General features: G+C 37.0%; 1 protein-coding gene across 1 annotated transcript; it reads right to left on the bottom strand.

The window, feature by feature from the left end:
- Positions 1–2,795: 2,795 nt before the first annotated feature.
- Positions 2,796–8,409, bottom strand: LOC106931125 (secretory carrier-associated membrane protein 5-like). Its single transcript, XM_015009063.2, has 6 exons — positions 8,403–8,409; positions 8,203–8,328; positions 6,963–7,119; positions 5,790–5,891; positions 4,066–4,183; positions 2,796–2,975 (listed from the first exon to the last, which is right to left on the bottom strand). Exons 1-6 carry the CDS (start codon positions 8,407–8,409, stop codon positions 2,796–2,798), a joined length of 690 nt encoding a protein of 229 aa, XP_014864549.1.
- Between the last annotated feature and the right edge of the window lie 5,311 nt (positions 8,410–13,720).

The raw sequence follows: 13,720 nt of genomic DNA, 5'->3' as shown, positions 1-13,720 counted from the left end.
GATCATCTCTCACAGCCTGGGGAAAGGCACACAGTAGGTACCAGGGAAAGGAAAAACTCCGATAAATCCATTTAGACTGTTTTTAATCCGTTCTATGTTTACAGTGTGTCAGAGGAGCTGTTTGAAGCATGTGAGGAAGGCCTTCAGTGGAAGCGAGAGGCACCAATCACACTAAGTATCTCAGAATCCTCTATGTTCTTGTACAGAGTTTTCCTCTAAAACAAAAAAAAAAACAAAAACACAGGAGCCATCTACTGCCCCCCGGTGGTCAGTCTGTAGGGAACGCTGGACCAGGATTATGGGTGTGTAGTGCCATCTACAGGTAAGCGTTTGCCTTCTGTGATTTCTGATAATGACAGTGTTTCAGTGTGACTGAAACATCATTTTCTGTGTGTAATGTTTTGGAAACAATATGAATCACATTTTAATGACCAGAAAAAAGGAGCATCCCTATGAAATGAGATAAACATCATAAAACACTCGAGCACAACAATGAATAGCAAACGTAGAAAAAACAAAAACCTGGATGAATGATGGTTACCCCAGACAGTGGTGGTAAAAATGCTGTCTTTAGCTATATGTGCTGGTGAATATCGTCTTTATTCCTTCCTGTTTGGAAGCTCACCACCACGACTGACCTGTCATTACAGCAGCATGAGGTAAATGAACTGTATTCTTGTATTACTGAAGGGTTATTGAGGATAATTCGGTGGCTGAATTTATTTACTTCATACAAGATCCATCAGCGCCCCTGTGTGGTCATACAGCAAACAGAGAAGGGTCAGTGTTTCTTTAACTCCACTGTTTATTTGTCCAAAAATAACTCTAAGATGAAGTTCAGAACAAGAACTAAACAAAAGCAGTAGAATATATGCATTTGATCTTTAAACCCCAAACCTGACTGCAGATATAATTGCTCTGCTCCATTTTGGCGTTGTCCAAATTGAACGTTTACTTTTCCAGGGTGGAATAATTCAACAGCTTAAAACATATTATCTTTATATTCCAAAACAAGAACTGGGTGGAAAAGTTTGGAGCTGCTGCAGATTTTCTTTAATCCACGCAGGCTTAAATGTCTAATGCATTTGGTTAAAGTGTTCCTGAACGAGTTGGATCTCAGCCAGGCGTCCTTGGTGGTCATTTACAAGGTTCTGGCCTGAGTCCAGCTGGATATTTGACCACTGGTCTTGGCAGAGTTCATTTGAATTGGTGGTTTATCAACTTGTAGTTGTTGCCCACAAGTGTTTGCAGCGACTGGGGTGAGTGGCTTTTGGGAGTCTGGGCAGGAGGTTTGATGTAAGGTTAAGATGTTCAGGAAGAACCGAGACTCGAACTGAAAGCAGCCAAAACACCAGTGATGCTGTCCAAAGCTTCACATTATTAGCATGATGACCCCCACCACCAAAAAAAACCTATTTCTTGTTATGACAAAGGAAAACTTTAATCTTAGGTGAAACCACATGGAAAAGAAAACATTTTTGACCAAATAAGAAAATCTGAGTATAGCAGGATGTATTTATGAAGACGTCACCTCAGGACAACCATACTAGCTGTGAGCTTTTTTTCTTCTTTTATCTAGAGTAGGTATATTGCACAAACATTGATGATGTAATAAATAATGAGGACTACCTCTATATTTTGTAATCTTACTATATTGGGACCAACACACATGATTTACACTGATTTTAAGATCGATAAAAGGCTCATATTAAGCTTCTGGATGTTCCTGATCCCATGTTGTTGACTTTGCTTCAAATCCAACAAACCTAGCTATCAAAATTAATCCTACCATTTCTGTTTGCTTCAGGAGTGTGGTCATGCTAAGTGAGATTATACAGTGGGGGTGTGTACATATGCTGTAGTCTCTTATGTATCATTTCGACTCTTTTATCCATTTTCTTAAATAAAATGTATGTCTTATGTAATTATTCCATCCTGGAAAAGCATCCGTTTAAATAGCTTAGTAAAAGTCCAAATTAATGACCAATTATAATTCATTCCAATTATGAATGCATATAAACATTCAACTGGAACTGTAGTTTCCTGCTTGCTTAACAGAATAATGAGGCTTATTTAAGCATGAGATATGAATGTCATGTTTTCAGGATGAGAAATATAACTGAAATCGTCTGGTACCAAACAAAATAGCAAAAATAAAACTCAAGGTTCGGATTATCAGTGACAAAATCCACTTAAAGTGATGCATTAATACATTTTTTTTAATTGTAATACATCCATTTGCATTTTCAAACATTATTGTTAAAGATCATGTAAATGTTCTACAAGTTTGAGGTTTTTCATCATCCATCAAAATATGTTTACAAAATTAGTATCTCTGGTTTACATGCAAATTCCAAATATAATAAAAACTAAATATGTCTCTATAAATACTATAGATACTATAAACTCTATGAATCATGGATACATGATTCTTACATATTTATAAGAAAATACGTTCCATATACAGAAAGCACGAGAAGTACATTCACTTTTACTGTTGTTCATATAAATCTCTATTGCTAAAGGTTTTTAAATCAGCGCACGGCTCTCATCTCAACACGTACAGTACTGAAACCTATTTCCTCTTCAGAGTGAAAAACGCACACATTTTTATGAAAATTAAATCTAAAAATACTTCAAAGAATACAAATGCCCTTTTAAGGAGATTTTTTTTAAAAACGGCTACCAACAGATGTTCACTGCTCTTTTTTTCTGCTCCTCCACTCTGTTTTCGATGTAAAATGGTATTGATGTTCTGAAGAGACATTTTGGCATTAAATCGCTGACGTCTCCCGCTACATCTGGTTGTCGCTGTACTGCGGGCTGGAGAACTGATCCTGCATGGCTCCAGAGGCTGCCCCCATGGCGGCCTGCTGGGCCGCTGCCTGGACGTGGGGGTTCTTCCAGGCTCCCGTAGCCCACTCCTCCTGAGCTTTGGACATGCTCGCCCCAGTGCCGCGATAGAAATTATGGATCTGGGGGCAAGACGAGGTTATGAATTAATAACGATACGGCTTCTTATGAAAAATAACTTCTTTTTTTTTTTGAGAACCTTAGCAAGCAAACAGCATCACCAAGGAGAGCAACACGGTGAGGGATAATGTGTCAAAATTTAAAGCAGAGTTCAATTATAAAATATTATTCCAGGCTTTGAACTGCTCACAAAGCATTGTTCAACCCTTTAGAAAATGATAACAATGACACAATGACACAATTCCTAATGTACTAATGCATGACCATCCGCTGAAATCAGAGAAGTAACTAGGAAAGCTTTGGTAACTGTGGATGAGCGGCAGCTCGGATGGGAGGATTTGTCGGCTGAAAAACTGTTAGTGAAGCAAGAAGAAATCCAAAATTAGTCCTGCTTTTATTTGGCCACAAGGACAAACCAAGTAGAGGAAACGGAAAGTGAATAATTGGAGGCCCCCTCATTAGAAGATGGTAAAATTTGACTTGTGAATACAGGAAAGCGTTGTGCATGATGGGAATGTTTCCTGCAGTGGCTTGGAATTAGAATTAGAATCGCTGTGCAAGAAAGTGCAATGAAATAAGAACAATAATAAAAATATCAACTACTGAAGATGGCGCAAATAAATGAGTAAATAAATTAAATAAATATAAAGTTATTATCAGTTATAAAATAAGCTTGCCACAAGGCTTTCACATCAAACATGTGGATGAGGGTGCTGTGGTCAGATGTTATCAAAACTGAACTTTAGGATGGATCTGATCTGACAAAGCTTGAGCAATTTTGTGAAGAAGGATGGAGGGGGTCAGAACAGCTACCAGATATGCAAAACAAATAGAAATACCCCGAACAACTTAGAACTGTTAGCAAAATGTTCCGCAAAACCTTGAACCAGATTTTTCCTTCTGGCATCTTTGCAAAAAGAGAACACCTAAAGAAATCACTCTCAAGATGTTCAAAATGGCAACAAAAAAAAAAGTGATTCTAGATGGTATTGACTCCGGGGGGTTCATACATGTGAGTACATACATTATTTGGCTTCTTTATGTATTATTATATGTGGCTCTACAAAGTAATGAACCCGTGAAACCTTTTACCTTGGTGAGCGCAATGAAGGACAGCGAGGCCACAGCCGTGAACATGATTGTTGGGATGAGCATGACCAAAGCAATGAAAATGTTATAGCTGAAGAAGGAGATGGTGGCTAACCAGCCGCTGTAAAACAAAAAGATATAAATGTTATTTAATTATTTAAATATTAGCATCAGAGAATCCAGACAAAAAAAAGGGGAACATAAACTGTCTTTTATTGGACTCTGTGGTGCTCCTCCACCTTACAGAGCTGAACATCTGGCTGCTAAGTGGTGTAATATTCATAGATTTAAGTATTGAGATATAAAAAGTTAAGGTTTTATGGATAAGAACGTTCCGATGCACATGGTGACATTTACTAACTTTATAGAGGCTGTCATAACATTCATTTCTGATCATCAGCCTGAGTCAGGTGACATTTACAGGATTTCTTTAATGACCTCTCAAATTATAATATGAGGACTAACATAAAAGTTATAGCGAGCCAATATCTGAGAGTTTGACATTGTAATCTTTATGAGAAGCAAAGAGAGGCAAAAAAAAAAAAACCCTGTATATCTAATTTGGGTGGCACTGTGAGTCTCCTTAAGCATAAAATATGACAACGACCAAAGAAGTGACCTTCAACCTTTTGGGATTTTATATGTTTTGTTCTATATTCTTTAAAAAATGTCAAGACTTTTTACTTCTCTGTCATTTTAAATATGTACAAAATGAAGTTTAACATTTTATGGACATCGCTAATTTATAAAACATTTTAGCAATTGGCACATTTGGATTAAAAAAATTGACTTTGGTTGCTTTTCATGTTGGAATTCGATTTCTTGGAAACTGTCTTTGTAAAATTGTACGTCTCAAGGCATCCATCCCCTTTTCAGATACCGTCTCGTCAACCACAAGACGAAACAGAATCCGTTGATGAAACGTATAGTTTCTGTGAGACTGCGCCAGGTTTAAAATGGTTCACCTGCCAGCAGTATGACAACACAAGACATAAAACCAAATCTATTGGCAGTTTAGATCAAAGTATGTTCTTACATTCAAATTTAAAGTCCAGATCTGAATACAATTAAGCATCTGTCTGGGAAAAAACTTGAAAATTGATGCTCTGACTAAGTTATTTTTCTATGAACAAGAAAAAAAAAGTTAGAGAAAAATACCCCAAATGTTTTGTCAAATTGGCTAATTTGAGTCAATGCACACAAACATTTCACATATTTTGTTGGTGTAGTGCAAATAATCCCAATAAAATATGTTGAATTTTGTGGTTGTAACGTGACGTGTTAAACTTTTTAAGGGGTATGAATTCTTCATTCATTGTAAATACGTTTGGTTTTCTTTTGTTTTGTTTTTTTGTTTTTTTGTAAATTTGGCAATTCTGTTTTGTTCTTTCACTATCTGCCAGCAGCACATTAGCTTTATTTACATTAACTTCACTTGTGTTTATATTTGACCATTTTCTGATGGTAACAGTGGTACTGGAGCTAAGTTCAGTTTTCTTTTTTTTAATATTTCTTTCTGCAAAATTAAAAAATCCTTTCTCACAGCAACTCTAAGGCAAGGTGGTCTTAAAAATTGGAGGGGGTGAACATTTGGAAACTTAGGTCCTAATCACACAGCGTTCAAATGGGTGAAACAACTTCAAATTAGTTCAACAACAGATGGAGGAGAAAGTTAAAAAATAAAAATCTCATTGTGAGCCAGATGTGTGTAGATCTCTAACTCCTACCATACTCCCCATCCTGGGATGCCGATGCTCTGGATGATGCTGATTCCAACTTGGGCCATGAACACAAAGAAGAACAGCATGAAGTTGAAGGAGCTGTCTGTCCTAACAAAAATACAAAAAACACTTTTTTTTACCATATATTTTTTCAGGTTTTATTTTCTTTTTTTCCTGGTTGATATAAATCTTAAACATTGCCCAAGAATGTCGACAGCCTTGGTGAGACGTGTGTAAAATCCTTCACATTCATTGATCTTTTAACGCAGTGGCATTATCTCGCACTAAAATCTTTATTGCATTTTTATATCAATGATGTTTGAAGAATTAGTTTTACATCCTTTTCCTTATTCTTCAGGGTTTTTGTTAGATGGATAAACTAATCAATCACAGCTGTATTTAATGTGGCTCTACACATGGGCAGGTTTTGAATAACACTTTTTGTGGTAGCCTTTTCCTGCCTTGTGAAGATCTACTTTAGTTGACAGGTACGTTCTCTTGCTTTTCTATTTTTGGAGCATGTCTACAAGAACTGGCATTCTCTGCCACACTATTTTCACATTAAGTGACAACAGAATGTCTTGGATTTTGAATTAAGAACTCAGTCACATCCTGGTAAACAAAAAAGAAATGTAGAAATAAAAAATGATTGCTTCTCCTCAACAGGACTTAGAGATGCTGGTGCATATCTTAACATGGGATGTATTCGAACTTTTTCTACATACTTTTTTTTTGTACCATAAAAGTTGAATTTGTTTTAGTGTTTTTATGGATCAGAGATGCGAATTCCAGCAAAGGGGGCTGCGGATCCACATTCTTGATTGATTGAAAGCACCTTTTTCAACTAACTTAAACTTTCTCTTGCAACTATGTACACATTTAACATAAATTCAAGCTGATGTTCATTAAAATGAGCTGCCATCAAAGATGAGGATGTGTCACTTATTGGCAAAGAGTGAACAACAGCACACTTAGATGTCACATGTGTATGTTTGGGAGGAAATGTCCTTTGTAATTTACAGATACTTGATTTCGGCACCAGAATATAAAATCACACAAGACACTGTCGCATTCAGAATGATTTACTTTTATAATAATTCTTCAGATTTGCAACAATTTCATCATCAGACCCAGTAAGAACATTGCTTGAAAGCTGCATATTTTAAATTCTGGACTTACTTGAATGCCTTGTAAATGGGCCTAAACCAACACACGTAGGAGCAAGGGGTGAACATCAGGAGCCAGATGAGGGATAACCCAAAGTTGGTCACTCCGCCGCCGCCAAACATCCAAGCAAAGCAACCGATGAAATTTACTGCGAGGGTGGCACTGTTCACTGCAAAGGAGCCACAGAGACATTTCGGGTTTTTAATGCGAAACATGAACAAAATAGCTTATATTGACTTCATGCACATGCAGAGAAGAGTTTTGAAAAATGTAAATAAAATTTATAGGGAGGTAACCTGCGCTAATGTAAAAATCAGATTTGGTTTTAGACTTTTTTTATAATCAGTATATGATGCTTTTATTGCATGAAGGATGGACAAACAGTTTAGGAATCACATTTAGCTATTAGAAAATAAAGTGTTTTAGGATTTTAGGGGGGAAAAAATAACGCACTACTTACACACAAGACAAATTAAATAATATTAATATCAAAGAAAAAACTCCATGCACAAAGTCTCTTTGGTTTGAGATTTTCTGTGAAAATATAAAAACAAATGTGGAAACTTAAAAAAAAAAAAAACACACAACGTGGAAACGGTAAACATGCACATTACTGTTTCATATCACATGATTTACCAAATTAAAATCTGGCCCAGAAAAAGAAGTGAACGGCTTCGATTACAAATTAAATACCTTCTGTTTAGCATTTATTCGAAAAAAGTAACCTGCAGAAAGAAAGAAAAAAAATGACTTGTAGAGTTAGTTTGCAGCGCAAGACATACGAAGTGTCTTGCAAAAAATGTTGTAGCCTTTGAATTTTTCACATTTTGTTACAACTACACCGTCGGATTTCAAAGGGATTTCCTGTGGCAACACAAAGCAGGGCATAATTGTGCAATCAAAGTAAAAGAATACATGGTTTTGGAATATAACATTTTAAACATACAAACAATAGTACAGCAAGCACATATTTTCAGAAGCCTACAACCAACACTTGCATACATGCCACACTTTTCAGATTTATATTTGTAAATAGAAGAAAAATGTTTTACCCATTTATTATTAATCTTCCACTTTAAGATGATACAGTTTTGTGTTATTCAATCGCATAAAATTCCATTTAAACACAGAAAAGTTTGCATGTGCACAATGAGAAAAATGTGAACAAGTTATTGGAGCGTTATTAAGTTCACAAAGTGCTGTAGGCCAGTAAAACGCCAGTGAATCCAGCACCAAGTGTGATTATACTCACAGATCCACAGGTTGTACATTTTCTTGCACATGCTGCGGTGCTGCTCAGGGATCTCCTCGAAGTTTTGATAGAAGCAGGGCTTCAGAGGAACAAACCCGGGCAGAGGAGGGAAATTGGGCTCTGTATCTGTAAATAATTAAACAATGGTTAGACATGTACTCGAATTTATTTATGTTTTGTGAATGTCAATTTACACTGACCAGCCATGAGGACACACGGTAGTGGTTTGCTTTAAGAAGTAATCTTCCGCCAGGCCCTTCAGCCCTATCAAACAAAAGGAAACTTCAGGTTGGTTTAACTGGGAACTTCGGGGTAACTTTCAGATGATTTAACACTTAATGTGGTGAATCGTACAGCTGCTGCACTTAACAGTTTTTTTAAAAAAGAGGTTAACAGTGGATGGAACAGCATGGTTGCCATCCAGGCTTTTGCCGGAAGATGGAATATCTGCTAAGATGTGAACGACTCAATCTTTCCGCTTTCATCATGCATGCAGACACACACGCGCGCGCACGCGCGCGCATTCCGGTGACAGCCTCGCGCAACCTGGAAGCGGATGAGACGCGCTATTGCGTACTGCGAATGGTGGAAATGTGGGAGCTGGCTGTAGCTGCCAGGAATTACAGATTCAACGGGAAACTTAATCTGCTTACCTCAGAGAGCAGCGGCTCCTCGGTCTAATATGCTCACAGACACACACACACGCACGCACACACACACACTCACACACACACACACACACACACACACACACACACACACACACACACACACACACACACACACACACACACACACACACACACACACATACCGTGAGTTCACCTGTGTCCCGAACACGCTGCGAATACCAATCCACCGCCGCCTAAGGCCTCGCTGTTGGGAGATAACTACTATCTTCTGCACGGTGTAGCAGCAGTAATAATTTATGGCTATTCTAATCCTCCACCAATCACCGCGCAGAGCTCCGCTGTCACTTTGATTTTGTCCAATGGTGGGATTACTTTAATCCTTGACGTTGAATTGTTGACCCAATCGCTGTTCGGAACCCTGTCCATGGTGCTGAACGCACAGACTGGGGCGCCAGTTTATCGGAAGAGACAGGTTCTCTTTTTTTAAAACCAATTTGTGGTGTTTTCAATACCACAATTGAGCAACATGTTCATTAAAATACGGAATTTTATGAGGCTTGTTTTATGAATAAATTGCGTCTACAGCGTTAAATCAGTAAACGAGCTTATCGTTTAGGTTTCCGAGGTGTCTTGAACACATCATGATCCTGACACTTATGAGGAGATCCTATGTAATAAACTATCTTACAGATGCATCTAAATACATTAAGACTCAACTGACTTATGATTGGCTGTTTTGAAGCTGAAAGGGTTTCTGCTTTACACAAAAACACTCCAATATAGATGACTCAAGTGAAGTCCTTTATGTTTACCTCTTCTTTGACTCATTTCATTTTATTGCTCATCCTTTTAGCTTGACCTCTACCCCCCTCTCCCCCCCAAAACAAATAGGGACACCGCTGACATCAAAAACAGATTACTTCTCCCTTTTGCCTCATTCAGAAACTAATAGTCCTCTATGAGGCCACATGGCTCCAACAACCCCACCAGCAGAACACAACCACTTTAGTCTGCAAAGAATAGATAAGGAATGTCATACTTTCCCCCCTGCAATCATTCTGATAATGAAGCATTGATGCCACACAGATAAACTTTCATGGTTCACTCTGAAGATTTGTTTCCAGCCTGGGAGGAGCGCCTGATAAAACAACAGGATGCTAACTGTTTGCCGAAGCGCTGAATGAATAATAAACAGAGAAAGCCAAAGACAAGAACAGAAATCAAGGGGAAGAAAGGAGAAAGAAGTCTTGGGACTGGGCTGAAATCAATTTAGGTTTGAACAAAACCCCTCCTTTCTTTCTCTGGCTGTATGTTTGGGACCTTTTTCTTGCCAACATGTCTAGCAGGTTATCTTCTATATTGTCCTGTATTTAACTCCAGTCATCTCCCCATCGACTCTGATTGTCTTCCACGACATTATGTTTTAGAATGTTGGCCAAAAACTTTAATTGAATAAAATGCACCTTAAAGTTTGTGGTTTTTGAACAAGAGGGGAAAGAAAAAAAAAAGAAAAAAAAAAACTTAGTGGAAAATGTTTTGTTTTTAAACAAAATTCAGAACCCGCATGTAATAATTTTATTTTTTTAAAAAAGTTTCAATCACTCATGAATGTCATTCTTGATCAGTTTTGTCCAAAGTCTTATGTGACTCCTTCTTGATGTATCCTTGCAGCTCTATGTCCTTGTCCTCCTGAGGAGAATAATTTAACCTTGTTCCCATGTGTGTTTGGTGTTTTCTTAGTCTCTATGGAGATCTTTTCATGCTGACCAAGCAGTTCCAAGCCAACACACAAATGTAAGAAATGCAGATTTCATGAGAAATTCATTTAACTCCTTTAGCATTCAGCTTCAGACTGGAATGAAATCAGTTTGGGTGAGATGTGGTCACACCACAGAAATCCAGATGGGGGCACTGTTGTCACTGTCTGTCTACAAGTCTGTAATGTGTTATTTACAGTTCAGCCACAAGCACTTATTGTTTTCGGTTATTTTTTTCCCTTTAATAAAATAACAGACAAGTTTTAAGTGTCAGGTGTATCTAGTTGAATGCTACAAGTTTGTGACGCCGACGCAAGTTCAGAAACAAAGCGTTACATAAATGTTACATTATCCACAGTCAGAGTTTGTTGAGGAATTTGTTCTTAAGCTCTGGGATTTTATCTGTAAAATGAATGGTAAACATTGCAGCACAGGAAGTGTATAAATCTGTTATTTGCAGGTAAAATTAGAATTTAACTGCACAAAGCACTTTGCAAAAATATTCACTCTGACATTTTGTGATTTCATAAAAATCTAACTTGTATTAGTGTATTTAGTGGAAACTTATTTAACAGACCAATACAAAACTAAATATAACTGTGAAGTGAAAAAAAGGAATGGGAGATTTTTTTTATTGTTTGTTACAAGTAACAGTTTCAGAAGAGAGACTAGTATTTAGCAATGAGGCAATGATTTGTTGAACCACCTTTTTGTGTGGGTCTCTGCCAGGTCTGCATATGTAGAAAGTGAAATTTAAGACAAATCTCTTTTGAGAAATAGCTCAAGGTCAATCAGATTTGACAGTGATCTTTTGTAAATAAGTATTTTCAATACTTTTCATAGATTCCAAATTTGATTTAGGTATGAATTTTGAGTGGATACTTTCAAAGCCGTAGATATGCATCAATGTGGAGTCGTAAGTGGCTCTATGGACCTTCTACAATTGGTCTTAATAAATTTGCTAATGATTTTTAAATATAAATATAATAACAAATGCATGTTTTGCCAGGGTACAGTGCCTGAGTTTGCTTCTCCACACTTGCATGTAATCATCGGTTGGTGTATTTGACGAGCTGGCTGTCAGTCAGTTGAACCTTGTGATAAAACCTGTGAAATCCGCCACTACAATTTCCCCCAAATGCTGCATTCTTAGCCGCTCCCAAGTAAAATGGTCTTTTCGTTGCAACACCTGGATAAGATGCCGACATGTCCGCTGATGGATGATGAGCGCTAGTTCCATGACTGAGATAAGAAAACATACATCATAAGTTGCTTCAATGATTTTTAAACATTTATTGTGTAAACAAGCTTATTCATGTGTGATGTTAATTTCATTAATTTAATGGAAACATCACATATGAAATTGCATTTTTATTTTTGACATCAGTAGAAAATGGACAGAGATTTGCGGACATTTGTAATGGAAACGCAGCTACTGCTCTTTAATAAACCTTTTAAAACTATCTTTTAAGATATATACACATGCAGATCACTCACCTAAACATGACAGATTTATCAGTTTTGCTTTTTTCTTAAATGCATTTAATTTCCACAACAGAATCTCAAAAAAGTCCTTATGTTTTAAACTTACATGACTACTTGAAAATTGTGCTTTTTCTCTTTACTGCATATTCCACAAGTATCAAAATTGGTCAGAGGTAAATGTATCCATTTTTAGTTCTCCTGAGGGCAAAAATGGCTCTTTGGATTGTAAAGGTTGCAGACCCCTTATCTAAACCATTCTGTTACAGCTGTGGCTGCATGTTTGGGGTCATTGTCCTGCTCAAGTTGTTTTCTTGTGGGATTACCATGGTTTTAGCGCCATCCATCGTCACATGGACATATTTCATCATGGGGAACACATTTCATTGAGGGAAAAGGTCATTTTTTTCAGTGCGATATGCAATGTTAATTTTCCACCACCTCGTTTGGCAAGAAACTGCCAACAAGACTTTGTTTAACCGTTTCATGCATAGTGGTCACTACAGTGGACAGCTATCTAAAAGCCATTTTCTTGTACTTCTTGTGGATTTTTATGTTATAAATGCATGCTGACCACTGAAGTGGACACTAATGCATCATAAAATACACCATCAACTACTGGCCATCAGCTGCAAATGCAAGAAATTATTTTTGTTAAATCCAATATGGCCGACAGACAAAAAAGCATGCCAACCAACCCAGTCCCTCCTTATACTGTAGACGACTCTTGCAGGTAAAAAAAAATATCATAACCCCTAAAGAACAATACTAGTGATGTATTCTTCAAATAAAAACTTTGTATTTGGAGAAAATTACAATTGATCACCTTTAAAAAAAAAGAAATTAAAAAGGATCATAATTCATGCATGAAAGGGATAATTTTTCTTTGAAGCATGACTTCCTCCTTGCCACGGTTGCATATCAAGCCAGATTTGTGGAGCGCACGACTAAAAGTTAATTGTGACAACGGATTTTCCCCCTGCCCCGAGCTGTGGATCTCTTCTACTGTTAATTCATGGCAGCTCCTCTGACAGCGCACTTCTTGCCAAGCCTGAAAGAAATTCCTCAGCCATGTTTTGTTTCACTTCCACTTTAATTTGTTGGATTACTGCATTATGGCATTTCACAAAAAAATCAAGTAAAACACATTTATGTTTGTAGTAGTAACAGGATAAAATATGAGAAAATTCAAGGAGTTTTCAGGGAGAAAACTCCTTGTAAAAAATATTTATTTCAAGGCATCATATATTGAAAGGCATCATATATTGAAAGACAAGAAAATATTATCAGGCTACTAATATAACTGACAGCCCAATCTCATGCAGAAGATGTAATTCCTGCAGGAATAAAGTTCTTAAAGGAAGTGTGTTAAATCACTGAGTTTATATTTTGCAGTTATTCTGAGTAATGCAACAGATAAAAGCACACAAGGGGATGATAATCAGGCAACTAATGTAGAAAGAAAATAGAATCAATATCACCATTAGCTGTATCATTAACCTTTGTTTTATCCTGCTGAAGTTACTAATTTAAAGCATTTTACTGGCTTTAATCAGTGTTATACTCTAAGCTCATGTAGAGGTCGTAGTAGTAGATTCATTTGGATTTTAATAGTCACCACTAATTACATTTTAATTCATTTATTTT

The sequence above is a fragment of the Poecilia mexicana genome, unplaced genomic scaffold, assembly GCF_051168715.1.
Source record: "Poecilia mexicana isolate PSO_F unplaced genomic scaffold, ASM5116871v1 scaffold_3, whole genome shotgun sequence".
NCBI classification, from domain to species: domain Eukaryota; kingdom Metazoa; phylum Chordata; class Actinopteri; order Cyprinodontiformes; family Poeciliidae; genus Poecilia; species Poecilia mexicana.
This window is presented reverse-complemented; position numbering and strand designations above follow the sequence as displayed.